Genomic DNA, 27103 nt, shown 5'->3' with positions numbered 1-27103 from the left:
CCACGTTTGAGTGCAAGTCTGGCACAGTTCACAAAGATTCGTATTATCAGCAAAGAAGCCGCCAAACGCACACACCAGCCTGTACAATCAGTGCCAGAGAGTCTCTCCTATTCCTATTTGTTCGTGCCAGTTACTCCAAAGCGGACAAGCATGCCTTGGTTTTAACTGAAAGCTGGCTTTATCACCATCACAAATAAGAATCAATTAAGCCTGCAGCCACAGAGTGAGGAGAGAAAAAATTAAAATTAAAATTATTTTTTTTTATCAGAACAGACAGGGCCTTGAAATGCTCCCAATCACTGTCTGACTCCTAATCTATAGGTATGAGGCCAGGTTCCAGGAGAAATACATTCCAAAACACACAGACACACAAACACATATAGACTCACAGCTAAGCCTGTGACGCAATGCTCTACTAATAAAGTACAGGAGGGCAAATTCCACATTGACCTGTACCGCCAGAGATTTGATTGTGCTTAAGGGAACCCCATTTTCTCCCTCGCAGGCTGACTCTAGATACCTTCTTCCACAATTCCCTTTTAAAGTAAAGAAGCGACACTTTCTCCTCCTTCCCTCCCTCACTAACTCCAATTTAATGTGTGCTCATGCACATGGGTTTAATGCTTTACATTTATCGATACAATTTCATTTTTTGTTCCATCATTCTCTGCATATGCAGTTTAATATCTACTCAAAAACAAGATAAATCAATTAAAAATAAATAACAAAATTAACAACCTGGAGGATGGCTCTGACCTTGCTCCTTGCTGGAGGTACTGGTGAGGGGGCAGTTGGCAAAAACCAGCTCGGCCACCCAAGTGCGGTTGTTGCGGCCCTGGAGGCGGAAGGTGCAGTCTAGGAGGGAGCGTTCCAGAACCTTCCGTGTCTCCTCGCTGATGCCTTTTCCAGGGGGAATCCTGGACACACACACACAGAGAGAGAGAGAGAGATTCACAACCCACACCCCTTCAACAGTAATAAGCACTTTTTCCTCACAAAACTTTAGTTAAAAGCCTTAACAATACAGTCTGCACCCAAAGCTCTTTTATAAACATATCTGTTTCCTTGTTTCTTTGAATATCCTGTGTCTTAATTGCAAATTAGAGGAATGCCAAATGATTGATAAATATCCAGATGGGTCTTGAGAGCTACAGAGCTACATAAGCTTCTCTATTGAGACATACAAATCATATATTTAGTGTCACTTGCTACACTCATTTTGGCAGTGCAGGCTAAAGCACAAGTGTTGTCAAGAGAACTGTTGCAGTCTCTAACTGTTAACTCTAACTGCCATCTCTTGATTTCCCATATGTACACATTTAAAATGCTCCAGAATGCATAATCTAGTGACTTTATACATGTAAAAATCAAGGTAAGTAACAGTCCAAATTATTATTATATTTCTTAGCAGATGCCCTTATCCAGGGCAACATAAGCGCAATACAAAGTGCAAAAAATCCAATTTACATAATACTGTGCAATTCAAAGCATAATACATTTTACAAGTTCCACATTTACACAAGTGTATACAATATATGGGGTCTTACATCCTGGATTGTAAAAGCTGATGAGTGCAGACAAGATGTTAAGTCACAGTCAAGGGCCAGGGGAAGGGAGCATAGGGAAAATCAAAATAAACAATACGAGTACTAGTAGCAGCACTGTGGAGTGGTGGTTAGGGCTCTGGACTCATAACTGGAAGGTTCTGAGTTCTGGGTTCAAATCCCAGGTGGGACAGTGCTGTTGTACCCTTGAGCAAGGTACTTCACTTAGATTGCTCCAGTAAAAATGCCCAGCTGTATAAATGGGTACAAATGTAAGTTGCCCTGGATAAATGACAAATAATGTAATGTAATGTAGTAACGCAAGGCAAGTAGTATGATAAACATTGTATAAGTGCAATCTTACAGGAGAGTAAATAGCAAAATTACAAGTACTGTCTGAAAAGATGTGTTTTGAGTAAGCGCCGGGAGGAGGTCAAGGACTCTGCTGATTTGACCATTGAAAAATATTTTATACTTATTTGGTTGAGAGACTAATTCTCAATTCAACAAACAACAAAACAACAAAACAACAAAAATCCCAGTGATGTATACAGTAGGCCAGTACAATGTTAGCAAGACAGACTTTCAAGGTACTAATAACCTGAAGAACCACAACAAAGGTCAGCTACTGTGCCGCTGTGTGAAACGCACTATGGAATGGTCAGCTCCTGTTAAGATCACTTTGGTAAATGAGAAATCCCTCAGGGCAGGGAGCACTTACTTGAGAATGCGAATTGCGTGGCTGCAGCTATCACCTTCCACCTGCACGCCCTGATGGGGAATCTCCATGTTGGACAGCTGGAGACACAAGACAATGGCAAAGTGATTTAGTGCATTTACACTCAGTAAGGTTATACAACAAGCATAAAGTGTACGAGGGTATATATAAACATGTAGCATGTTAAATTTAAATGATTAGGACCTGAATGGATGTTTGTGTTAATATAATATTCATACCAAAGCCTGCCAATCTTTACCAACACCATTTATTAAAGCGTTTTCTGTGGGTGGTGACAGAGCATAACATTTTATTCACCTACGCACCTGCTAAAATATCATACATCATAACTGGCATATGTACTATTTGGTAATTATTAAAGTCTAACTAACCGTACTGATATTATGTTGGTAACGTTATAGCATAGTTAGGAATAACGCTTGGCCCAAAACTGCCTGGATGAAAGTCACTACCAAGGAGGGCAGTTGGAGTTTCCACACATATTCCTACTCTCACCTCAGATCGCAGGCCAATGAAGGGCATGTTGGTATCACACATGGCTACAAGATGGGCCAGGACCTTGTTGAAGGCACACATCTCTCCTGTGCGCTTGGGTTTCTTGGGCTCTATGGCTCCCTGGTCCCCAGATAACTGTTGGAGGAAAAGCAAATTTAAAGACAGAAGACGACATCACTTTATTTATTGAGTTGATCAAATAAATATTAATACCTTGCAGGTACGTAGTGTTTTTCACCCTGTGTGACAGAATCCCAAAACAACTCTGCACAACAATTGACTCACCAAAGGTAATTTTAATTAGTCATAGCGGATACACATCTACTGATCTACTCATTCATCAATTGCGCTGCATCTCTGCAATAAATGAGGCTTGCCATTTAAGCCAATACTACTTAACCATGCATCCAACTGCTCTGAAAAGATTTGCATTTTCACTCTAAGATAGCAGCCTTACAATTCCCAGTTCTATGGACTCACTGCCTCCTACACAGACAGAGCTGTCAGGCGTGCTTCAGTGGGTTCAGAACAGAACAACTGAGGAAACGTGATAAAGAGAAGCCACCACACGCTGATACGAGAGTCCAAATTAGCCTCACAGCTGTAGCACATTTCCTGTTTTGCAGACAAGGGCAAGGAAGGATGAGTCGCCCGAAAAGCCACAGTGCACTTTGTTTATTCCATCATCTAGGGAAAGAGGCCAGAGATTCTACTCGCCTCTTCTACAGGGATGCTTGTAACATTTTGATACTTACAGTCTCGCTCTACCTACACACACAAACATACAGTTCCCCGTAATATTAGAATGAATAATCTCCTCAAAATGATTTTCCACTTTCATCAATTTACCAATTTCATCTCCTCCATAAATTAGCATTCTGGATGAAATACAATACCTACCGATACACCCATTTGTCGTTGATAATTTGTCCCACTACATAGCGAAAAAAAGAAAGCACTCAATCCTGGTATCACTTTACATCTCTGAAATCATAACGAAAAGTTATGAGAGCGAAAATGAAAAGAAACTTGCACTCCCTGTCAGCGAAATCATAAGCAAATCATTAACCATGGCAGCACCTCTGTGAAATGGAATAATCAGGTAGGTTTCCCCAGATGTCAGCCTTTCACTGACTTTCAATTCTGCTACAGTGACAGCACCGGAGCCCCCTCCCCCCAGGATCTAACCTGAGGATGCTGTGCTGAGCAGGCAGCCATTTTGTGATATGTGGAGTTTTGCCAGTGTGAGTCATAAATGAGAGTCTGTAATGTGCAGAGTTACTGGCACCTTACAGATTTGTGAAACTTGTTCTGTCTCTCCCCCTGAACTGAACTGTAGCACGTTTGTCTCAGACGGCATTACAATTTGCGTCATTTTGGAATCCGTAGGCATTAGAATCGGCAGTTTGCCCCACAGAACTGACATATTTTAAGTGGACAGATGTCACACGCTAAGCAGTCAAAGCAGTGAATAAAACAGCACTGCCAAAAAGACAAAATTATGAGAAAAATGTGTGAGTGTGTATTTGTGATTTCCCAGTAACAAAATATATTCTTATAAAATACATTCCTCCAAGGCAGTACTGTGCCTACCTTCCTCTTGGCCCCTGGTTTGGCTGCACGGCCAGGTGTGGTGTTTAGGACCAGCTCCTCCAGGTTGGGTTTAAACTGCTGCAGGAGCTGGGCGCTGGGGGGGCCATCCTCGCCCTCCAGCAGGCTCACCGACAGGAAGTAGTACTTGTACTCCAGTTCCGTGGGGCAGCTGGGGACATCGAACATCTCCACCACCTTCACAGCAACAACGCAATGAACGAGTGTAAATAAAACACGGCAATTATTTTTGCCTGTCTCTGTGTAATCACCATTTTTGTGCCTTATAGCTTTTTTAAAAGGTGTAAATATTGCCTTATGTTAAATGCAAATCTTACATCACGGTCAACACAAGTGATGACTATTTGGAAAACATATGTAAAGAGAGAGAGAGAGAGAGAGAGAGGGGGGGGGAGAGTGAGCGAGAGAGAAAAATAACAACCCAAGCATCAAATACTTGACTTAGGAAGGAGAGGAAGTAACAGACAATGAAGAAGTAGAGGAAGAAAGATTAATAGTTAATTCCTGTGCACATTCCTGTCACAGCAGGGCAATAACATCAAACAGCTTTACAGCATTCATTTTACACTACATGGATGAGAAGTATAAACTGGATATTTTTTAGAGTGCAAGTTACAAATATGAGAAAATGGCATTCACTTTTGTTGCCCTTCAACCTGGGGAATAGACCCTCACGTCCATTTAAGAATAAAGCCTTTCAATTTCTCTCTTTTCATTCAGAAGGGCAGCCTAGTTAACTATGCTCTGGGCCCTGTGCGGAAGGACGGGAGTCACTCACAATGTAGTACTGCGGGAGGCGTGTTAGCCTGATGAAGAGGCGGTGTTTGGAAAGGCTGCCGGTGGGGTGAGAGGCTGCGTTGGAGAGGTGCAGGGTGTCACAGCACACCGTGGGGAGGTGCTTCACAGACTGCCGGCAGCGCTGCTCGCCCAGCCAGAACCTGAACACACACGGAGAGAGTGAGCACTGACCAGCCATAAACTTGCAGTCTCTAATAAGACGCAAAGGGTTTCATTCCTTCCTCTGGATTCAGGCACACTTCGGAGCACCCAAACAGTCATTTCTAAACCTGATGCAAAGGGTTCCTACAGTCTTCTAAGTCTATTGACGAGATTACATCAGGCTCAGGTACACAATGAGCCAATCACTGTGACCTGGGCAGGTCTCTCCTGTGGTAAACAGCAGCTGTGGAAGCAGCTGGCTTCACTAACTCTCTGGTCTCGTTTCACAAGGTCCTACTAAGGATTGTCAGAAGCATTAATCTGACACTATAGATGTTTCTGTTAGGTCACAGCTTGTCTTTCTTGCATCTTATGGTAGGCACAAATACTGTACTGGAGTGGATATTTATAATCATAAAATAGCAAAAGTATGACTTTGAAGTTTGGTAAAATAATCTGAATGTGCAGTCCTTCTGACTGAGATGGTAAAAACACAGTAATATTCAGTCTCAACTTTGTAAATCCGAAGTGAAGCAAATGCAAGCACTGCTTATATGTCTGAAAACATAAGAAAAAGAAGACGTCTTACTTGAGCTGCTGCAGCCAGGAGATGATGCGTTTCATGTCGTCGTTGATGGATTTCTCAATGTCGTCCAAGGTTGACTGCTCTGGAGAGGAGCAGAGAGCGGTGGGAAAGGTCATTTGCACGGACAACCAGCCAAAACAGAATCACACAAAGAACACGCAACACCTATTTTGGGTTCTTTGTTATGGCTGGCCTGAACTTAAAGCCTGCTAAGTTTAACAGAATGTTGCTGTACATAAGAGCCTTAACGGTTCATGTTTAAGGATCTGCTTTTCAGCTACACACCTACACCGATGAAAAAGGTGAACTGATCTGTGCCACACTGCCAACAATAGACAGGTTTTACTAGGGGATGTCAATGCTTACCGATTCCATAGAGCATTGGCTGGAACATTCCTGAATGCAAGTCAACAAATATGTGAAGACACTCAGAACGCCCACAGGGCTCCAGAATTGGAATGACCAGAGTGGGAAGAGCGGTTTCAATGAAGGCTGAAGAACAGAAAAAGAATTACAGATTAATAATTACTATAGCACACTTCCCTGTCCAATCCCACTTCCCCCATTAAACCCACAATCTGGTCATACTTGAGGTTTCAGTTTAGCAATTTGCAATTTGTTGACTGTAACTGATTAGAATTAGTGTCAATATTGACCAAATCGTTACCTAGCATAAAAAGGTGTGGAAAACAATAAGTGCAGGATTTTGGCAGGTGATGTTAAATCTGCATACAACTCAGCAGCACTTTTACTTTCAGAATCAGTCAGCTAACATCATGCTATACTGGTGGTACTAGAAAACTCTGCCAAAGAGGGCAACCCTGGGATAAATGTCAACTTTATTAATTGCACTCTCAAACACAGAATCAATAAAACCACAGTATTTACACAGTAAGTGTTGTGTGTTGACACAAGCCTGGAGCCTAATGTTTCCGGCTGCACCTCCCAGTGACAGCTTGTTGAGCTTAGGGACAGGCGTATGTCCTTTCACATGGCACTGCGGGGGCAGAGACAAGGCGACACTCACAGTTATCACCGGGGTTGTAACTCTTCAGAATGGCTTTGAGCTCCTGCAGCTTCTGATGGGAGCGGGCGTGAACACTGTCTATCAACAGCTTCTCCACGGACAGATGATCAATCTGCAGGAAATAGAAGTCACGTTCAGTCAGCGTTAGTAAGTGCAGACGGGGAGCCCACAGCTTGTGAATTTAAAAACTGGGAATCTGGCAGCCAGTATTCCAGGAAGCGCAGATTCAACCATCCAAATTTGTTTAATATGTTATATAATACTTCTACATCATATTAGATTCAGATTCCATTTCCAGTCCGTGTTGTCATCCAACCTCAAGTAAGGAGTGGTCGGGAATGACAAAGGCCTTTAATAAAAGACTGGAAATGCTGCTCAGACTATAGACTGCAAATTCTCTCTTTGTTGGGCATTTCAAAGGGATGTACTTTCCACCATTTTACGGCTCACCTTCATGGCTCTCTCTATGAGCTTGGAGTCGCAGGCTGGCAGTGGGGGCTCGTGGGAGATCTGTAGGGGCTTGGAACCATCAGCCTCGTCAATCTTGATGTGGACCTTGTGCACCGACGCAGTGCCCGTCCTCCTGCCCAAGATTTGTTGACTGCGAGAGCGAGAGATGGGACAGGGGGTAAAGAGCCACACTCACAGCAAGACAATAATGTGTGGCTTTGGAAAATTCCCAAATCTCAGCCTGGGTCTAACGGCTAAAACAGCCAAGGATTACATGCATTGGAGCAAGCTCATCTGGAACAAGTTCAGCGAGAAAACTCTGGGTTCAGACTGGAGCTCAATGACAAGAGTGGGACCGATAGTGACACAAACAAAAGGTCTTACTTCCACACGGAGAGAGTGAGGCACTTGGCAGGGGTGTAGCGTTCCACCTGAACAAGGTCACCCCAGCGCTCGCGGACCAGCATCAGGGTCTGGGAGTACAGCACCTCCAGCTGCAGTGACAGGCAGAAGGAATCTGGGGCAAAGCGGTCAAGGACAGTCAGACAAAGTGGTTCAGACAATTCCCTCACAGTTCCTCTTTACACCCCTCTCCCCACCACCTCCAGTGCTTGAAGATGGCATATTGCCACAATAATGAAGGTATATGCAGGATTATTTTTAATTTTTTTCCTTCTCCCTGATAAATTGGCATATCGAAAATACCCACAAATAGTTCTTGGTCCAGCACCCATAAAGTTGAATATATAATACACCTTCATTTCTATCAAGACGACAAAAAAAAAAAAAAAAGGTGGTGGGATGGGAGGCGGCCAAACCCAAGTAATGCAACAATGGCACATTAGCATTCATGTAACAGTGCTTAGTGGTGCCTCATGGAAATGGATCGGGCACATCAAGAATCATCTACATGCTAATCAGCTCATTGAATGTGTTGATCTTATTTCTCATGCACTCGGCTCACTGACAACATTGCTATAATACAAGTACCTATATGACCAGTATGTACCGGACAGAATCAGAATGCAGATTTCGATGCCACTTAAATGTCTGAGCTGTCGATTGAAATATAACAACAACACGGAAAGTCGAAGAACATGGCAGACAACAGTGATTGGTTGATGGTAAGAAATTTTTGATTAATGGGGCAAAATCACGTACTGCATATCAATTTTTTTGCTAACATGTAATATGGTATTAGGTTATAACGGTTAGTTGCTGTCCATGTAGATTGACGTAGATTAATTAGAAAAGTTATATATTACCTGATAAGTCAGGTAAAACAATATTTAGTGGTTTCAGGTAATGTACTGGTGCAGTAACAACTCTGGGACAAAATCACTTCATAATATAAAGCTCTGATAATATAAATCCAACACATCTTTGTAGTAATGTTAGTGTCCATGTTGTTTTCACATTCTGACTGAAAAGCACAACTCGGGAAATGAGACCATCCGAGGAGCACGTGAATGCAGCAATTACACTTGCTCTGATAGCAGCAGGTAGCCTACCATTACTAATTTTAGCTAGCTACATTAAAAGTGCTTAAATTAAAATGCATAAAGCTAAACGTTCTAAAGTGTGGCTGTATTTCGCAAGAAAGGATTCCGACATTCCGGAAACACGTCAAACCTAATGAAACATTTGAGGACACACGGGATAAACTTCAAAGCAAACTTCAGCTGGCAGTGTGGGCGTCCCCGGCCCCAGTCAGACCAACCCTAGCAATGTGGAGACCATTGATTATGACGATGAGAGGGTTTTCTCCTGTGCAGGACATGCAATAAGTCAGGAGAGGTGTCGTATTTTGCCAGAGAAGGCAAATATGGTCATATTTCTGTAAAAGAATTGCTGAAATTTGAAGCTGGTTTGTAGCATACCAAGAATACCAACTACTTTGCTGTTATTAGTACTGTAACTCTTATTTAGTGTTAAATTATTGTAGTTGGGTTAGGTGGCTCAGGTTTTATTGTGAATTTGTTACGTAAATTTGTTGCGTTTTGTATTTACTTATATTTATATATATTTAAGTATACTTTAAACTTTTAATATATTGTTCAATTTAAAGATTTTTTTTCAATAAAAAAACCAGTTCTTTAATGTCATCCACCATCGTTTTGTGGCTCTTTTTTTTAAGTATCGGTTCAGGCACCGGTACCATTTTAAAAGTATCGATTTTGCACCGGTATCGTAAAAAACCCAAACGATACCCAATCCTACACTTAAGAAAACAATGTACCACATAGATGATTCCTGATGCATCTGATCCATTTCTGTGTGGCATCACTAAGCATTGTTACAGGAATGCTAATCTGCCATTCTTGCAGGACTTGAGTTCACTTGAATTCCAACCCCCTCCCATCCTGCATCACTGCTGCAGAATATTGTGTTCGGTGTTCTGGGGAGCACAGCGAAGATGAATGATTTATAAATATGCCACAATGTCTGTCTCCAGAAACTACTTAGGAAGCAGTGTTACGACTGAGACATCAGGAGAGCTCCTGCTGCGACAGGCACTCTGGCACTCGCTGGCACAGTGCAAGTCAGGCTGGAAGCAGCTACTGACTAATCTTTCTCAGTGGTGGTGGCTGCTTCAGTGTTGCTTAAATATTCTGGGGAAAGAAAAAGAGCTGAGGATATGCACTTAAGATAGTCCGACTTCAGGTCTGAAGCCGCCTGTCGATGGTGAACAAACTTCAGGATGGCTCAGGCACCAGAAAAATCTTGGTAAACCAAAACTGTAGACAAGATATCACACACTGCTCCTGAGCCACAGTGAAAAGCATGGCCATGATCAGTAAAACACCACATATTCCACATATGAGTAGACTTATGCCTTCAACAGGACATTGGGTTAAAATAAAACACTCAGGTGCCAAAATAAAAATTGGCAAATTTATATCTGAGTGATGTGACCAGGTGTTGAGGGGCTGAATGGAGAACACATTTAATTTTTTGGGGTTTATTTTGTGATTTACTTATTTTACCCTGAACCCAGTCAATGCAGGGCTAAAAAGGATACGCAAACAGCTGTACATGTCCTGTAGTGGTTTCTCGTCGGCAAAAAGCCTGGACTGCACCAGCTCGTGGATGAAATTGATCTGCATGCTGTGGACCAGGGCCCGGCCATCTGTGAGGGGAGACGGAGGAGAGAAGGAAGTCAGAAGACCAAAAAAATAATAATCAAAGTAATGAAGGAATGTGGAAGAAATCCAGCAATTTCAATCTGAAGTCACAACTAGAGTATAGCAAGGCCCTCTTTTATCAGGAGCCCAGCTCTTTCTCTGTGGTGCTCCAGTGTGTTTTATGTAAATGAGAAAAGGGAGCCTTTTGATGACTCACAGGGTGCTTCATAAATGGCCTTTTTGAGAAATAGGAAAATCCTAGCAATTAGCTATCAAACAGGCTGTTAACATCATATTGTTAGAAAAGGGGGAATGATCAGAGAGGGGTTTTGGCGAAAGTTCACTTCCCCACACTTCCCTTCCCTCACTTCATTGCCGATTCTCATTCCACAGCTGCTTGTGTGCTGAATGGACTGTGCCCAAATCGAGACAAATATAGACCTAGATAATAGCTGGTGAGGGCAAGGTCTGGTAACTCAGGGATAATGACACACAGATACGTATTCATTTCATGCCAGGAAGGTAATATTCAACAAATTAGTGATATAAAAGGAATTTCCGTAGGGATCTGGAGAATTTTATCAAAGCATTTCCACACCTGTGATATGCAAACGATCCTTCTCCCATCATCATATGCATCATCAGGAGTACACAGGAGTACCGTACCATAAAAGCATACTTTTCTTAAGAGACGATAATGATCGTAACAGCTGAGAAGCAGCAGGCTTAAGATGTTAAAATTGCCAGGAAATGCATAATTCCCCAATGTGAATTTAGCCCAGTAAATGTGTGCAGTAATGTCAAAGGCATGACAGTAGTCTATCTCCATATTTTGTTGTATGATGAGTATCAATGGAAAAAGTTAATTTATTTTTAGGTTTGTTTCCTGTGTAATGTAATGCTGCCTACTGCACAGTCCACCGTGACAGAATGGGTCTTGCCACACCTTCATTTTACTGCATCATACGCTCCTGTCAGGGCTGTGTTTATGACGGGGGTTCGGACAATCGGTCAGTCAGTCTCACCTCCCGTCTCCTTATCCTCCACCAAGACCTCCAGTTTGAGAAGCCGCCAGGGAATGTCTGGATCGTCGCCCATCACAGTCAGGGTGGCCTCGAACTCGCCCTCCACCCGGAACTTCACACGCCCATTAGCTACACAACACAGATCCGGGTCACTCCTCTCCCTCCACAAAGCACAGGGTATGGACAGCAAAGGAGACCAGGGGGTTGTGTAACATTTGAAGATAATTGAAGATTTGTTCCGATTTATTTTAACTATATATTTGTTCAGCCAATAACACTGTGCAAAGTCCAGATTCATTAGGTGGCATCTGCCGAGTCTTCCTGAATGTACCAACCTTATGACAGGCAGTGCGTGCCATTTATAGAGAAGCAAATTTAAACAAACTGTTCACATTACCCTGCACGGGCAAGTATTGGCTGGGTGATAATTCAGTATGATGTGAAAAAAATATGGATTTTCATGCTGCGTCTGTGAGAAGGTGCATAAATGTAAGCATGTATGTAGGAGAGACCGAGAGATAAAGAGACAGAGATAAATAGAGAAGACACTAATAAGAACTTTCCTGCCTTCTTAAGACACAGAACAGGGTTAATACTGACTACATCATTAATAACTTTGAACAGCAACTAAAGCCATTAAACCTTCATCCTTCAATGCATTAATCCAAAAGCAATATTACAGAAAATAAAACAAATATTATACCTAGTCTATTATCAAGTCACTTGCTAAGATTTCAGGAAAATATAAAATATATGTAAGCCAATCTGGAGTACAATGTTTCCAGAGGCTTTAAGAGACGGGCAGCTTTCTTACCTACGGTGAGGTTGGCAAGCTGGGGTGGCAGATCAGTGGTGACCAGGCGGTGTCTGAGAATCTGGTTGAGCTGGCTGAGGGTGGACTGCTTCTCCACCTTGGTGATGGGATCAGGAGGAATGATCTTGTCCTACAGGCACAGAGACACAGAGACACTTCTTTTCACAGCCAAAACCCACCAACAATCATGAGGACTAGCTAAACCTGCTGCCCTGGTTCAAATCAAATCCAGGTCTAAACTCCTGCTTGATTTAAATTACCATTGTAGCTTCATTTCCGCAGTGATTGTTGCTTCTCCACATCATCCCTACGAAATTAGATACTGGGAGGACAATGATTGGCGAACATCAACACAGACTGGATTCCAGCATTGGAGGTCTCCTGGTAGACTGAATACTAGACCAAAGGCCTTTGCACACAGGATCCGATGATTGATTATGATTTTTAAAAACTAGTGTGTGCATCCCTATCTCATTGAGTCTGTAATTGTCATACGACACTGATGCATCAATTCTGGAATCAAAACGAGTTCCATCCGATTTTACATGCATTAAAAATGACATTGACCAATGAAAAACAACAGGAAGACGTGGAATGATGGAAAAGCTTATCATCTGCATATCTAACCACGACAAACTATACAACAAAGCAAATAAAGACAACAACTTAAGAAAGGTAATATATGGCAAGCTATCACAGAGAAGATGGGCATGAACGGTACCACTATTGACGTAGCTACAGAGTCTGGTTAAGCACATGAACAGAAACAAAACAAAAGTGACTGACATTATTTACAAAGATTTGTGCTTTCAAATAAAGAGTTTAATGCTGAACCATGCACACTTTCTGTATGGTGAGGTGTAGAGCTTGTGTGCGATAAGGTTTTGTTTTTTCACAACTTTGTAGTTGAGGCGGTGAAGAAACAGTAGCGTAGCTTGCAAGACACACATCCGTGCAAGAAACAAGAAAAACAATGCACCACATACACGGCCTAACGAACAACTATTAGCATGACAGACTACAAATGTCAAATCGTGTCCAGTGTACAACAGCCTTAAACTGCAAATTATACATTCAAATCAAAACCATGACCTATAAGTTCATTTGCAAATTAAAGTCCAGTATTTGATTGTGTGGCGGAAGAAAGAACCTTATAATTAGATGCATCTATAAAATAGAACCAGCAAATTTGGGTTTGGAATTCAAAATTAGCAGATTGTTTAACGATTTGATTTCATATCAGCCTGGATTCGGCTTGTTGTTTTTTAACTATTGCTTTCATTCTTTTTTCTAACGGCCAAATTATGAATTGTGACCTAGAATTAGGAAGGAGAGTCATGGCTCAGAGCACAGCCTATTCCAACTCCTCAGAGTGCCAGCTGCTGTAGCACATCCTAATTAGCACAACAGCAGGTAGACCCCCCTTCCTGTCAGAAAATGCATATTTATTGCTTTTTATTTTGGTGAATCAACAGCAAAACAAACAAACAAATCTGAAATGAATCTTCACCTCCATGTTGTACATTTAAAAGATATTTAAAATAAATTAAAACGAATTAGCAATGCTGGCTTATTCCAAATTCATAAGCTCTCAGCAGGGCTGTGAGATGGAGGCAAGGCTTCAGAGCTGCTTCAGGGAGGAATGGATGAAAGAAAGAGACATCTCTGTCAGCCCTCCGAGATGTGTGGTCTGTGTAATGAAGGTAAATCACATCTAGTGTCTCCTTCCAGCACCCGCGGCTCACGCAGCTGAAGCATCGCGACTTGCAGAAATTGCACTAAAGACTGACTCTCCAAAACCAAAAGCTCTGGCCTCAAGCATTTTTTTTTTTTTTTTTTTTTTTTTTAACTCTTCAAAAGTTTTCCGGGTGCATTTAGCAATCCTGGCAAATGCTTCAAAGTATGTCGATTGACTTTTCCAGACAAATTCAGTCTCCAAAAGCGTTTTGTTGTTAGGTAGATTAGGATGCAGGAATACGACTCAGATTCTGATTGCACAGTCAGACCTAATTCAGATGTTACAAGCTGCATAAACTGGCTGCTGGCTTATGTACAGTATGGGCCTTCTCTTAACAGAATCAATTCTGTTCCAGGACTGCCTGATGCCAATACTAGCCAAATGGATTGTTCTTGCTCTGGATTTATTCATCAACTATTTCCTGCCACACTAAACTTTAAAGAGAAAAACAAAATTCCTCAAGTTACACAATCAAACAGAAATGTTTAAACAGCATACAGACTCTCCCAAAAGATTTATGTGATATGTTAATTCTTCACAACTTAGGAGGAAAAACAGATGGAACCTCGGCATGCTGGGAAATGTTTTATAGATATGGGCACTACTGTATGTTGGTGTCAGTGGAACAAAAGCTTGACAAGCAGAACCACTGGGAGGTGGGTTTTATTTTATTTGCACACACTCCTCAATTACTCTCAACATGGATAAGAAATAGATAATAATAAATATAATTATAACACTGTATTCAACCCTATCCGTTAGGGAGACCAAATCACAGCTCTTAACAACCACCATCCAATCATCCAAGCTGAATGAAAAAATTGAAACCACCTGAAAACAGTCACTATCAAATGTAAAGGGCCCATCAAGGGCATGTGAAATCAAGACTGGTGATCAACAACCAATGATATTTCTATACTGTTGTAAAAGCAGGCCAGCATGCCAGCAGCCCCCGGGGTGGGTGGCTGGCAGGGGTGGCTCACCCTGATGCAGGTAGGCAGACGAGGGTAGGAGCCAGTGGTCAGCACATCGATGGCAAAGGGGATGGCAAAGCTGGGCAGGCGAGCGTGGACCAGGGCATCTCTTGCCAATGACGCCAGCCGGTCTGCAGTGTCCACAAACAGGAAGGCCTGCTGGTCCAGGAAACTAGAGATCATCTGAGCCAGGAGAGACAAGACAGGGGACGGGCGTCACTAGAATGCTGGCATTATGTACTTTCTTACTTGAATTTTCAGGGTGAATGGTAAAGCACAGCTTAAGGTTTATAAAAAGGACATACCGCACACTTCTCCACCTTCCCTGCATTGCTGGCCCACTTCACCAGAGCCAGCAAGCGGACGAAGAGCTGCCGTGTCCGGCTGGCAAACTGCACAATCTCGATTTTCCTGGCAGATACAAAGGAAAAGCGAATGGCGTCAGGGGGAACAACACTTTGGATCCATTGCTTTCTTTAAATAAGTACAGTACCCCAAATGGCATTCATGAGAGAAACACACATTCCACACAGGGCCAAATTCAAAGGGGGGGAACCACAGGCTCCTTTCTTGCATGGTTAATTAGAGAGACATTCTTGAAACGTTAAATGGTTGAATTGTGAAATAGAGCCACTAAGAAAAATGTAACTATATTTTATGGAGATACCCCTGTTCGCATTTTTTTTTTTTTTAACAAAATATTTTGTCGTCATGGCACCATTTGTAACTTCATAACCTAAGGGCACTTTTTCAGATTAAGCGATACACACTGCAGCAGAACTTAAGACACTTACCGCTCCATGTCGGTCTTCCTGGGAAGGCTGAAATACAAAATTAAAAATCAGTTTAGCATGTAGGACAGAGTAGTCTAGTGGACAATTGCAGTCACTCAGAGCGACTGACAGTGTCTTTGACCCTCTGGGCTGGTGAGCTGAAGGCCTGTAGGCCTGTAATAGATTATTTACCTCAATTACTCTTAAACAAGGTGGAACAATAAATTGGGGCCAGGCTGACCTCACTCATGCCTTACCAGATTAAAGGTCTTCGAAGTGGTTAGCCCTTTCCCAAAAAACTAACAAAAACAAAAAACATATGTCTGTGTGTGTAATTGCTTGTGTCTCATTTTCTGCAATAAATTCATTTTAATTGCCTGTGTCACAATGTCATATAGGACAACTTTTTAATTATTCTTACAAATTCAGTATGAAACAGAGGTGCCAGTATTACTTCAAGTACATACACAACTTGTATAGTCTCAACTGCAGAGAAGTATGGACAAAACTGCAGATATGGTGTCCTTTTAGAAAACAGCAGAGGCAGAAGAATAATAAGTAATTTAGTAACTACCTTTAGACAAGACTTAGATGTTCTTTCAAAAGCTAACATACAATGCACTCTATATACATAACACAAAAAGGAGAACACAAAATTAAAATAAGCTAGGGTTAACATTACAGCTTCACAAGCCTGTATAAAATCGCAGGTGCCAGTATCTAGTTTTCAGCTGTCAGCTTAAACAGTAACCCAACTCCCTTGCATTTGGAGAGTTACAAAAGTCACTTTCAGAGAGTACAGTTTGTTAATATGGTGTGCACACTAACTCCACCTTCAAAATGTCTGCATTGCTGTAGCAACAGGCCTGTATATCCTGAGAACATGGCAGTGAGAGTGCAACGCTAGTCTCCCAATCATGATGCTGGTTGATGACAGACAGAGGCATCTCCATACTTCAAAAAATCAATTCGACTCTTACAGGGGAAATGCTATGCCCCCCATTTAATGGATGACAAGTGACAATGGCAGTAAAATAAAGAGATAATTTGCCAAGCTTAGTCACAGCTGTGATTCACTTCTTTTCACACTAAATGGTCATCGCCAACTAAGATGTCAAAATAAAACTATCATTCTCACAACTTACCCAATGTGCTTATCACTGCCTTTGACTAAGAAACATTCAACTAAAAAAAAATGTCACACTGCGTGAAGACAAGGACCACCAACACAAAGCCATACACTGCCAGCAATGACACTACATTCTTGAAAATTTTGTACTAATCGAGCTGAAAATCAACACTCTTCAGGTATGTACTCGAGGTTGTGCAAATCCACTAGAAGCCGTGTTGAATTTTCAAGACACACAAGGTGGTCTGCGGACCCCTGGTGAGAGAGAGCTCTCCTGAACCCAGGCACCTGACTGGAAACAGCACAACTTTCTAATTCAAGCCCACATTAAGCAAGAAACTGCCAAAAGACAAAGGCTCTGAGTGGGGATGCTGAGCACCCATCAAGTCGCTGTCTCTCACAGCTACCCTCCTCTGGCCATGAAAAGGTCACCATCCAACATCCCTGCTGAACAGATCATCCTCCCACTCCCCACTCCCCCTTCAACACCCCCTCAAGGGGGCACTAAAGACCACAGGGTACACGTCTAAATGCAAGGTGACAAGCAATACAATTAAAGCATTGCGAGGAACTGTGGGTCTAAAAGCATGCCCCCAGAAAAGCAAGCTGTGCCGAAGCCTGGCAGAGGCAGCAAAGTGGCCTATGAGTGAGCAGTAGGCCAGGCCAGGCCTACACAGAGCCCAACAAGGCCATGGTTACACTGGAAACACACACTGCAAAAGACAGGCTTGTGTGAGGGGTGGGTGATCGCTAACCCTTGAAAAATATACCACCATATTTTGGATGTTACAGACAATACATATCGTGCCATTTTAACCTGTTGAACATGGTTTAACTTTATAGTTTTCTTTGTACTGGTACAGACTATTTGCAACTAAGCAAATAGAGCCAAGGACTGGTCTTATTTGTAGCACTTTTCTTGTGCAGTTTTATTTAATGTGCAACGTACTTTCCTGGGCACAGCACAATGTGTAATGCTGTTCAAACGTAGTTCAAATTTCAAACAAAGCATTTTAATAGTTTAACGTGAAGTAGTTGAGAAAAGGTATGCAGAGATGCATGCTGCATAAATAAAGAACAATTCAGTAATTAAGATCTCAAATCATAAGTCATCCAGTGCAAGTTGCATACATAAAATTATAAATGAAGGAGATTTATATTCAACAATTGTTTTTGGAAATAAACAAAACTGAACAAACAAAAGCATTATTTATTATTTTAAAGTGAAGTATAAACATAGGAAATTGACACACAATATGAGATCTACTTCACTATAAACTAAAGTCTACTTATTTGATGTAAATCACTCACCTTGTATATACTTTCATAAATACATGCAAGCATGCATACAAAACATTTTATACACATATATATAAATGTGTGTATTTCGTATTATTTCAACTCTGTCCTGCTGAAAACAAGAATATCAAAATCTAGATAAGATGCATTTACAGCAAATCAGCCTGTTGCTCATAAAACATGAACACAAATCCATCTGCAATGCAGCCAGAGTCTTATTTCCATCCCCACATTTAGCGTTTGTGAAGCAAAAAAAAAAAAAAAAAAACCTTAATCAGGCTGGGAGCTGTAGCGTATGTATGTGAGCTGCACTAGAGATGTCAGAGAAGGGTTGTGTCAACACTTCAGTTTGCTGTAGGAGTGCATTATTCTCCCCTACCAGTAACTCGGCAAGCGACCTGGACACAACTCTGGTGTGCCATTTTCAATTAAAGACCAAGATTGGGTATTGCAGACAACACACAACAGAACAGTTCTTCCAACCTTTTCATTACTGCTGCTAAACAGTTCAGCAAAAACTGTTACAATATATCAGATTATTTTTTACATACTATTACCTATTTATACACCTTGCTCAAGGGTACAACAGCAGTGTCCCCCACCTGGGACTGAACCCACAACCCTCCACTCCAGACTAACCGCTGACCGCTATTCCACACTGCTGCACACATGCAAATACATTATTTTCAGATTTTCACATGGACTCAAAGATCAACTTCTTCTAAACAAAACATGTCTTGATGGGAATCTTAGAACTATGAGAAAAGGCTGGTTAGGGACATTCATTTACAGTAAACAATCTAATGAGCACAGATCAAAACTTAATCCGTTTCCACAAAAGCTAAAACCCAATGACTCACACAATCAATACACTCTGCCCACTGTGGGATCAGAACCAAATTGCAAGCAAACTGTTGTGGCTTAATGACTCAGGGATTTATACAGAAACAGTCAAGTCTCTTCTGATTGCTGTCCATATTCCTTGTGGTGCTGCTATATTCCAAAGCAGCAGCACATTTTCTACCATACTCATTTCCTTTCAAGACAAATGTATATTTCAACAAACACCCTACAGATTCCTTGCCTTTGTTAGTAGTAGTTTTATCTTGCAATTTGTAATAAGTGTCAATAATTGGGGATTGTAGTGAATGAAACTGCTTGCCATCCGATTGTTTTTCAAAACAAGCTGTTTATGCCAATAAAGAAAATTGCACATCAGTAAGTGACAGTCTAAAGCTACATGTTGCCATGATAAAAAGGTGCTAGTTAAATGTAGGCTATTGCATGTTGCATTCAAATATTACTAAAGGGTCAGTTACATTTTGTAGAACCATTTTACACATAAGCACATGGATCACTTAATCTATGCATTTTAAAAATAATAATAACATTATGATTATTGAAAAGGCAGGGTGGGGATATTTCTAATGAACATATGTAGCCATATATTCAAAACTGAAACCCAAAGATAACAGTGTTTGTACTGTACTACAGCCCGCAGAGGCGGTGCTGATTGGTGTATCCAGCGGTCATACTCACAGCTCCGCCAGTAGAGTGATTTCATGGTAGGTCCTCTGCAGGAGAAACTCAATCAGCAAGCTCAGCCGGACCCCGTGTGTCGCCGGAGTCCCTGCGGGGGCCCCTGGAGGAGGGGGCTGCGGTGCCGAGGTGGGACCCCCGGTCGGCACCAGTTGGCCATCTGGGCCGATCTGCACCGGAGCCATTTTATTGAAGAAAAAAAAAAACTAGAAAACCCCGGGCACTTAGCGCTAGAAAGCGAAGACAGGAGAAGAAACCTCTCGACTCTCACTTTTCCCGGGTGGCTGGGGAGACGAACAGACCCTCGGAAGCTTCACTCAGTCCCTTTGGTGTTTAAGTGCGTCTTGGCGGGGTCGAGGTGTCTTCGCCCCATGCATCTGCCCGGCGAATACCTGATGATTACTGTAGTAAAGAAAACGAAAGCTCACAATCTCAGCCCCGCCATCATTGCTCTCCGACAGGAAGTGATTACAGATTCGCTGGAACTGCAGACCCGGATACGGAACTGAAACAGCGGCGTTACAACAACAGCAACCAATCACAAGGTGCATACGAGTGTGGTGGTGAAGGGAGACTGGTCGTGTGTGTGTGTGTGTGTGTGTGTGTGTGGCGCAGATGTCCGCAGTTCTGCGCTGCTCCACCAATGGGATCGGTGGGATTCTGCAGATCTGCGCAGAACTGCGGGGATCTGCGCTACACGAAGCCGTGGTTTGAGCACAGATGTGGAATGTGAAACTGTAGGTCTGATGCTATTTGAATGCCGTCATAAACAATAATGTGCTGTACAGTATGGTTTACATTGTACGAAAAGTTTTTTGATGTGTATAAAAAATAGTTTGCGTTTAATTTGACTAAATAACAATAGTTACCACCACAACTATATTTTTATGGCTCGAGAATGTGCTGCATATTAGTAGACTAGATTGATTGTTTTATTTTAAATAATTAAACCTAGTTGACAGAAGAGCAACGGATCAAAAACATGTTTATTCTAATTTGGCTGTAAAACCATCAGTAATTATTTTAATGTGACACCACATTATTATTATTATTATTATTATTAGTAGTAGTAGTAGTAGTAGTAGTAGTAGTAGTAGTAGTAGTAGTAGTAGTAGTAGTACTTATTTGTTTGTTTGTTTAGAAGTTAAAAAAAAAAACATCTCTTACCCATGAACACTTTGCAGGGAGCATTCCTAGACATGATACTTTTTAAGCTCAGTATATTACCACAGTTGTACAGGATGTTTCCAATAATAAACAGTACTTCATTAATTGCAGAAATTAAGCTTTTTACCAAAAAGTACGAAGTTTAACTGTTTTATGGCTTCCAATAAAGTCACAGTCATAAAAATGGATAATAATAATAATAATAATAATAATAATAATAATAATAATAATAATAATAATAGATCACTTCTACTCACCAACAACACTCTATGGTTGAATATTTCCTTGGAAAGAAGATAGTGTTTCATTCCTAACTACACACTCTGTTGGAAGAGAACGAGAATAGTCATTTGGGTTATAAGATTTCAACATCGCTTTAAACATCCCTATTTTTTTCAAACATATAGTTATTAATTAGAGATCATTGTTCATCGCTCATAAGTCTGTGACATCTGGCCAATAACATGACTTGATACAAAGTTACAGGAGTACTCCATAAACCAAATCACTTAAACTAAGACAATGCATAAAAAGCAATTAAAGTTTTGATATAGTCATCTGGGGCCAGTGTAAGTGCAGTTCTCCTTTAAAACACATGCCTCTCCTTAAGCCCAAAACGACCAATAAACATCCCATAGACAAACAATTGTCATATTATAGCTGTGCCAACATTCTCCTCTGACTCTCACATGGTTTTGTAATAAGGGGAAATATTGCATACCATTAGATTATTTTGACAACATTGTATGTACAATTAATATGGGGATTTCTATGAAGAAAGAAAGAAAGAAAAAAACATAAAACAGGCTGGCCTGCTGAATTCCCCCAGGCCAGTGAATGAAATGTGATTTCATCTTTTCCAGTCTTTAATCATATTTTTGTAACAAAGAAAGCATCCTTTGATATCATAAATAAAAACATTGTTGTGGAATTCCAAAACCTCAGTGAAAATAATTCTGAATGACATCAGGGGCAAATAAGGAGCAAATCCCACAAAATAGAGGCTTCTTATATGTAAACAGAGTGCCCCCCAATTAAAAGACACCAGCATAACATGAACACGAATATGAAACAATACCAAGCACAAAATGAAGCAGCCATGAGAAACAAAAAAATAAGCTTGGCCTTGAGCACAATACAGGTCCTCATAGAAAACTGATGTTTTATATTATAGTTGTGAACGCAATGTTTGGGGGTGATTATTTTAAAGTGTGAAGGCTCTTTCCTACTGTTCACTAACCAGTATGTCATGAAATGAATCAAGATAGACACTAACATGTCTATATCTCCATTGGTAATCAAATCATGTTATGTTTTCTTGCGTTCATCAAATCAATATTTGGTGTGACCACCCTCTGCCTTCAAAGTAGCATCAATTCTTCTAGGAACACTTGCACAGTTTTTGAAGGAACTTGGCAGGTAGGTTGGCCCAAACATCTTGGACAACTAACCACAGTACTTCTGTGGATTTAGGCAGCCTCAGTTGCTTCTCTCTCTCTCCATGTAATCCCAGACAGACTCGATGATGTTGAGATCAGGGCTCTGTGGGGGCCATACCATCACTTCCAGGACTCCTTGTTCTTCTTTACGCTGAAGATAGTTCTTAATGACTGTTGCTGTATGTTTGGGGTCATTGTCATGCTGCAGAATAAATTTGGGGCCAATCAGATGCCTCCCTGATGTTATTGCATGATGCATAAGTATCTGCCTGTACTTCTCAGCATTGAGGAGACCATTAATTCTGACCAAATCCCCAACTCCATTTGCAGAAATGCAGCCCCAAACTTGCAAGGAACCTCCACCATGCTTCACTGTTGCCTGCAGACACTCATTCGTATACCGCTCTCCAGCCCTTTGGCGAACAAACTGCCTTCTGACTCATCAGTCCAGAGCACCTGCTGCCATTTTTCTGCACCCCAGTTCCTGCATTTTCGTGCATAGCTGAGTCGCTTGGCCTTGTTGCCACGTTGGAGGTATGGCTATTTGGGCACAAGTCTTCCATGAAGGCCACTTCTGACCAGACTTCTCCAGACAGTAGATGGGTGTACCAGGGTGCCACTGTTTTCTGCCAATTCTGAGCTGATGGCACTGTTGGACATCTTCTGATTGAGAAGGGAAGTAAGCATGATGTGTCTTTCTTCTGCTGCAGTAGTCTGCTTGGCCGACCACTGCATCTACGGTCCTCAACGTTGCCTGTTTCTTTGTGCTTCTTCAAAAGAGCTTGGACAGCACATCTGGAAACCCCTGTCTGCCTTGAAATTTCTGCCTGGGACAGACCTTGCTGATGCAGTAACTACCTTATGTCTTGTTGCTGTGCTCAGTCTTGCCATGGTGTCTGACTTTTGACAGTAAACTGTCTTCCGCAACCTCACCTTGTTAGCTGAGTTTGGCTGTTCCTCACCCAGTTTAATTCCTCCTACACAGCTGTTTAAGTTAATGATTGTGTTTCAACCTACATATTGAATTGATGATCATTAGCACCTGTTTGGTATAATTGTTTAATCTAACACCTGACTATGTGCCTACAAAATCCCTGACTTTGTGCAAGTGAACCTAGAAGAATTGATGCTGTTTTGAAGGCGGAGGGTGGTCACACCAAATATGGATTTGATTTAGATTTTTCTTCTGTTCACTCACTTTGCATTTAGTTAATTGATAAATATAATCTATTAACATGTCCATTTTTGAAAGCATTCTTACTTTATAGCATTTTTTCACAACTGCCTAAAACTTTTGCACAGTACTGTGTTTTTTTATTATTTCTCTGATCCACTGCTTTATCTGGATTATAAATGTTAGAACAGCCTTTAGGATGTCTATACAAGTCTCTTTCTCTTTCTGATATCTCTTTTAACATTTGCAGACACCCCAAAGACCCTTACTGCATTCATACTGCATGCTTTGCTCATTGAATATTTTGTTTCTGCACTGCAAAGTTCACAGTACCTGGCTGGTGGCTGACAGCTCCTTCCACTGTGAGCTACTCTGCTGTCCTCTGAAGTGGGTTGTCATCAAAGTATTGTAACATGTCTTTACCAGAGTTTGAGCTGTTTGAATTTTTGAAGTCACTACTGCTAATTTCAGATTAATTGTCATTTAGAAGATTATGAATGCATGAAAGTCATCGACGAGTTCTAGAATGTTCCTAATATATCACCATCCACAATTTGCCTTAGTTTAGTTTAGTTCTTTCCTTATATAATCACCTGTTTGAGTGTATAAGACCTTCCTATCGTCAGTCTCAAATGTTTTTGCTCTTAATGTATGGTACTGGTTGCTGTGCTGAACTGCAGTAGTAGTTTGTGTTGAATTTGTCCATGTTTTTCACAAGATCAGATAGAAAGTTACCTTCCATATTCTGTTTGCTGTCTCTGAAAAAGTCTCCTGTGAGTATTCCATCAGTACAGCTCCCCTGACTGTGAAATACGAAACAGAGAAAAAATCATCTTCCAGTAAATTGATAAGCTTTCCAAAAAAAAAAGCCAAATTATGTATGATTTTTACTTCATGGAATTTATTTATCTCATTTACATAACTGCACATTCAATGTATGGTGCCCTGCTGTATTACAGTAAGCAGCTTTGATGTCTGACAGCGTGTCTTTTTTTTTGATGATATGTACCATTGAAGTGTTACAGTTTTAAAACAGTGTTCAAATTTTGTGTACCATAGTGTTTCTGTGCCAGGTCTATACCTTTACCATGTCATACTTTTACATTAATTATCCTAACTTGCTTGTTTAATATAATAACAGGCTTCCACATATCTGAGAAATCAAACCAAAACATATTGGTAGCGTAAACATCTCTCTTGCTTCGCTGTGTGTGAAAATGTACTCTGGTAATCTCTGCAGTGGTGGTGTATTTTCCATTCTGCTACACTGTGGCAACTCAGCCCCCTATCCTGTTTCCAAATTTAGAGCTAAACTCAAGCATGTACACCTGCTGTTTTGATACGTTACAACTTCCTTTATTTCTGTTAACCTCAGCTGTAGCTGGCTCTGTGCCTATTGCCCTGAAAAAAGCTAATATATTTATTCTAGCTGGCTGATTAATTCTGTGGTACCGAAGTAATGGCAAAGAGGTAAATATAGTGCTATTTATGGAACATGTTGAGATCTAGAGATTTTAAAAATGACCAAGAACAAGACTACATAGAAGATGAGAAGATGAGATGAGAAGCTTTGCTGGCATACCCTGGAATGGAGACCCTTTAGTTTGAAGCAGAAAGATCTTGGGGAGCCCTTCATCCAGCAGTGGATTGACAAAGGCTGCTGCTGCTGATGATGATGATCGAAAAAGTACTTAATGTTTCCCATATTCCAATAAATGTTCTGCTTTGGTGATGAATGTGACTAAAAGCTCTGTTTTCCTGTGATCACTAACTGCTCAAATGTAAGATTCTGTATTCTTGTGCATGATTTAGAGTGGGTTTGCACAACTGATGTACAATATGTGAGGGTATATCTAAACCAGAGTACTTCAGACCGGGTTACTGAATAAGATCATAGTCACGGTTTCTAACTCTATAACTATTTCCGATAAGAGGTTTCTTCCTTCTGCAAAATGGTTATATAATGATAATACAAACAGTGTAGTTCTTGATTATCACAATAGCTCTACTTTATGTTACAGAATACAATTCACATTTATATACAAGTCCCTGCCAGATTTTTGTTTAAAATGGGGTGAGCAGGAAGGGTATTAAACTACATTTGAAGGTTAAGTAGGTGTGCATCTAGCTTGAAAAGATTGGGAATCATTGAAAGAAAGGATTGTTTCTTTTGTTGTTTTTTATAACTCATGTAAGGTAGTGCACACACAGCAATGGGTGGACAGATTTGTTTAGCCGGGGTTAATCCCCTTCCCTTGCAGCCTGTAGCTGGGGTGTTGTTGTATTGGTGGTGGTGGGGGGTGTTGCAGCAGGTCTGTGAGTCAGCATTTGTAAACAGGACTTTAGAGCACTGCCTTGTCTACTCGCTCTGGCCTCACTTCTCCCAAGAGCATCCAGTGTGGGAGAATACTAATACTAACACACAGACAGGGTACTGTGTTCTACTGTGTATGTGTGTGTGTGTGTGTGTGTGTGTGTGTGTGTGTGTGGCCAGTTTTAATCTATTTCTAAACTGCGAAGTAAGGCATCAGTTTTATTCTTTATCTGCATCTGAATTCACAATCGATGGCTGAATCTGGAGCCCGACCTCTGAAACACTGCTCTCTGACTGCTGATGAGAACTACAGAAAAACAGCCTGCTGTTTCCCAGGAGCAGGCCAAGAGTAAGGAAAGCTCTAGCACAGTAACAGCCTTAGCCTAACACCAATACATACCCTCTCCTGAGCCCATACTAACAAGTATCTTCCCCATGCATTTCTCTGATACCACGCCAAAATGAGCATGTTAACCCCTTTTGTGGATGCTGCTTGTTAAATTTAAAGCCATCTCAGAATTTGTTCTATATTCTAAGAAGATACAAGCAAGGTCAAAGGTGCACATCTACCACACTGGATGATGTATGGTATGAACAAATACAATACATGTATTGTTTTGTTGAATATAGTTTGGGAAATTTCTTTTTTTTGTTTTACAAAAAAAAGTGCTGAAACAGAAAGCTTTGAATAACATGCTTGTCAGTAGCCAGATGAATAAACAGTAATACATTTAGGTCCTTAAGCCCATATTGAGCTGTCACTTTTTAGTAGTTATTCACAAAGAGGCCCAGAGAGGCAGAATGAAGTGCATGGCTGGTTAGATTTTTCTAGCTCTCCACAGTTCTTTGTGTGAAACACTTCCATCCAATCCTAAATGCATCTTTACCCTCATGACCTCTGGCCTTTGTTTCAACAAATACGTTTTCAAAAGCGAAAAAGGAATTAATATATGTAAGAATTTGAGGTACCCAATTCCATTAATACAGAGCTTTGTGAGAATAAAGCAAAACAGAGAAAGAGAATCAGAAACCCAACAATGTTACTTTTAGGTTTTTTGTAGCTTCAGTATACAGGCAGAATAGAGTGTAAACTGACTGTGTGCCATGCAAATGTAATTTTCACTTTTCAAAGCAAAAAGTGTCTACAATACAAAGATGGGACAAAAGGCAGAAGATAAAGGCGGAGTAGAGAGAAAGTAAAG

The 27103-nt window shown here is 41.1% G+C and overlaps 1 protein-coding gene across 3 annotated transcripts in view; it reads right to left on the bottom strand.

Moving 5' to 3' along the window:
* med14 (mediator complex subunit 14) overlaps positions 1-20333 on the bottom strand; it is a 34138-nt gene extending 13805 nt beyond the window's left edge. The window contains exons 1-17 of one of the 3 annotated variants that reach the window (XM_066706872.1): positions 19808-20333; positions 15862-15888; positions 15373-15478; positions 15077-15250; positions 12356-12485; positions 11542-11670; positions 10414-10521; positions 7776-7908; positions 7392-7542; positions 6942-7053; positions 6281-6406; positions 5918-5996; positions 5168-5327; positions 4372-4566; positions 2779-2913; positions 2266-2342; positions 739-917 (exon numbers count right to left, since the gene is read on the bottom strand). In XM_066706872.1, coding sequence (XP_066562969.1) covers positions 739-917; positions 2266-2342; positions 2779-2913; positions 4372-4566; positions 5168-5327; positions 5918-5996; positions 6281-6406; positions 6942-7053; positions 7392-7542; positions 7776-7908; positions 10414-10521; positions 11542-11670; positions 12356-12485; positions 15077-15250; positions 15373-15478; positions 15862-15888; positions 19808-19992 — 2206 coding nt within the window. In that variant the 5' untranslated portion in view covers positions 19993-20333. The remainder of the gene's footprint in view (positions 1-738; positions 918-2265; positions 2343-2778; positions 2914-4371; positions 4567-5167; positions 5328-5917; positions 5997-6280; positions 6407-6941; positions 7054-7391; positions 7543-7775; positions 7909-10413; positions 10522-11541; positions 11671-12355; positions 12486-15076; positions 15251-15372; positions 15479-15861; positions 15889-19807) is intronic. The other 2 variants (XM_066706870.1, XM_066706871.1) reach the window with 2 other exon arrangements.
* Between the last annotated feature and the right edge of the window lie 6770 nt (positions 20334-27103).

The sequence above is a fragment of the Amia ocellicauda genome, chromosome 6 (genome assembly GCF_036373705.1).
Source record: "Amia ocellicauda isolate fAmiCal2 chromosome 6, fAmiCal2.hap1, whole genome shotgun sequence".
Classification (NCBI taxonomy): Eukaryota; Metazoa; Chordata; class Actinopteri; order Amiiformes; family Amiidae; genus Amia; species Amia ocellicauda.
Note: the sequence above shows the minus strand (reverse complement) of the source record. Positions and strands in the feature narration are given on the sequence as shown.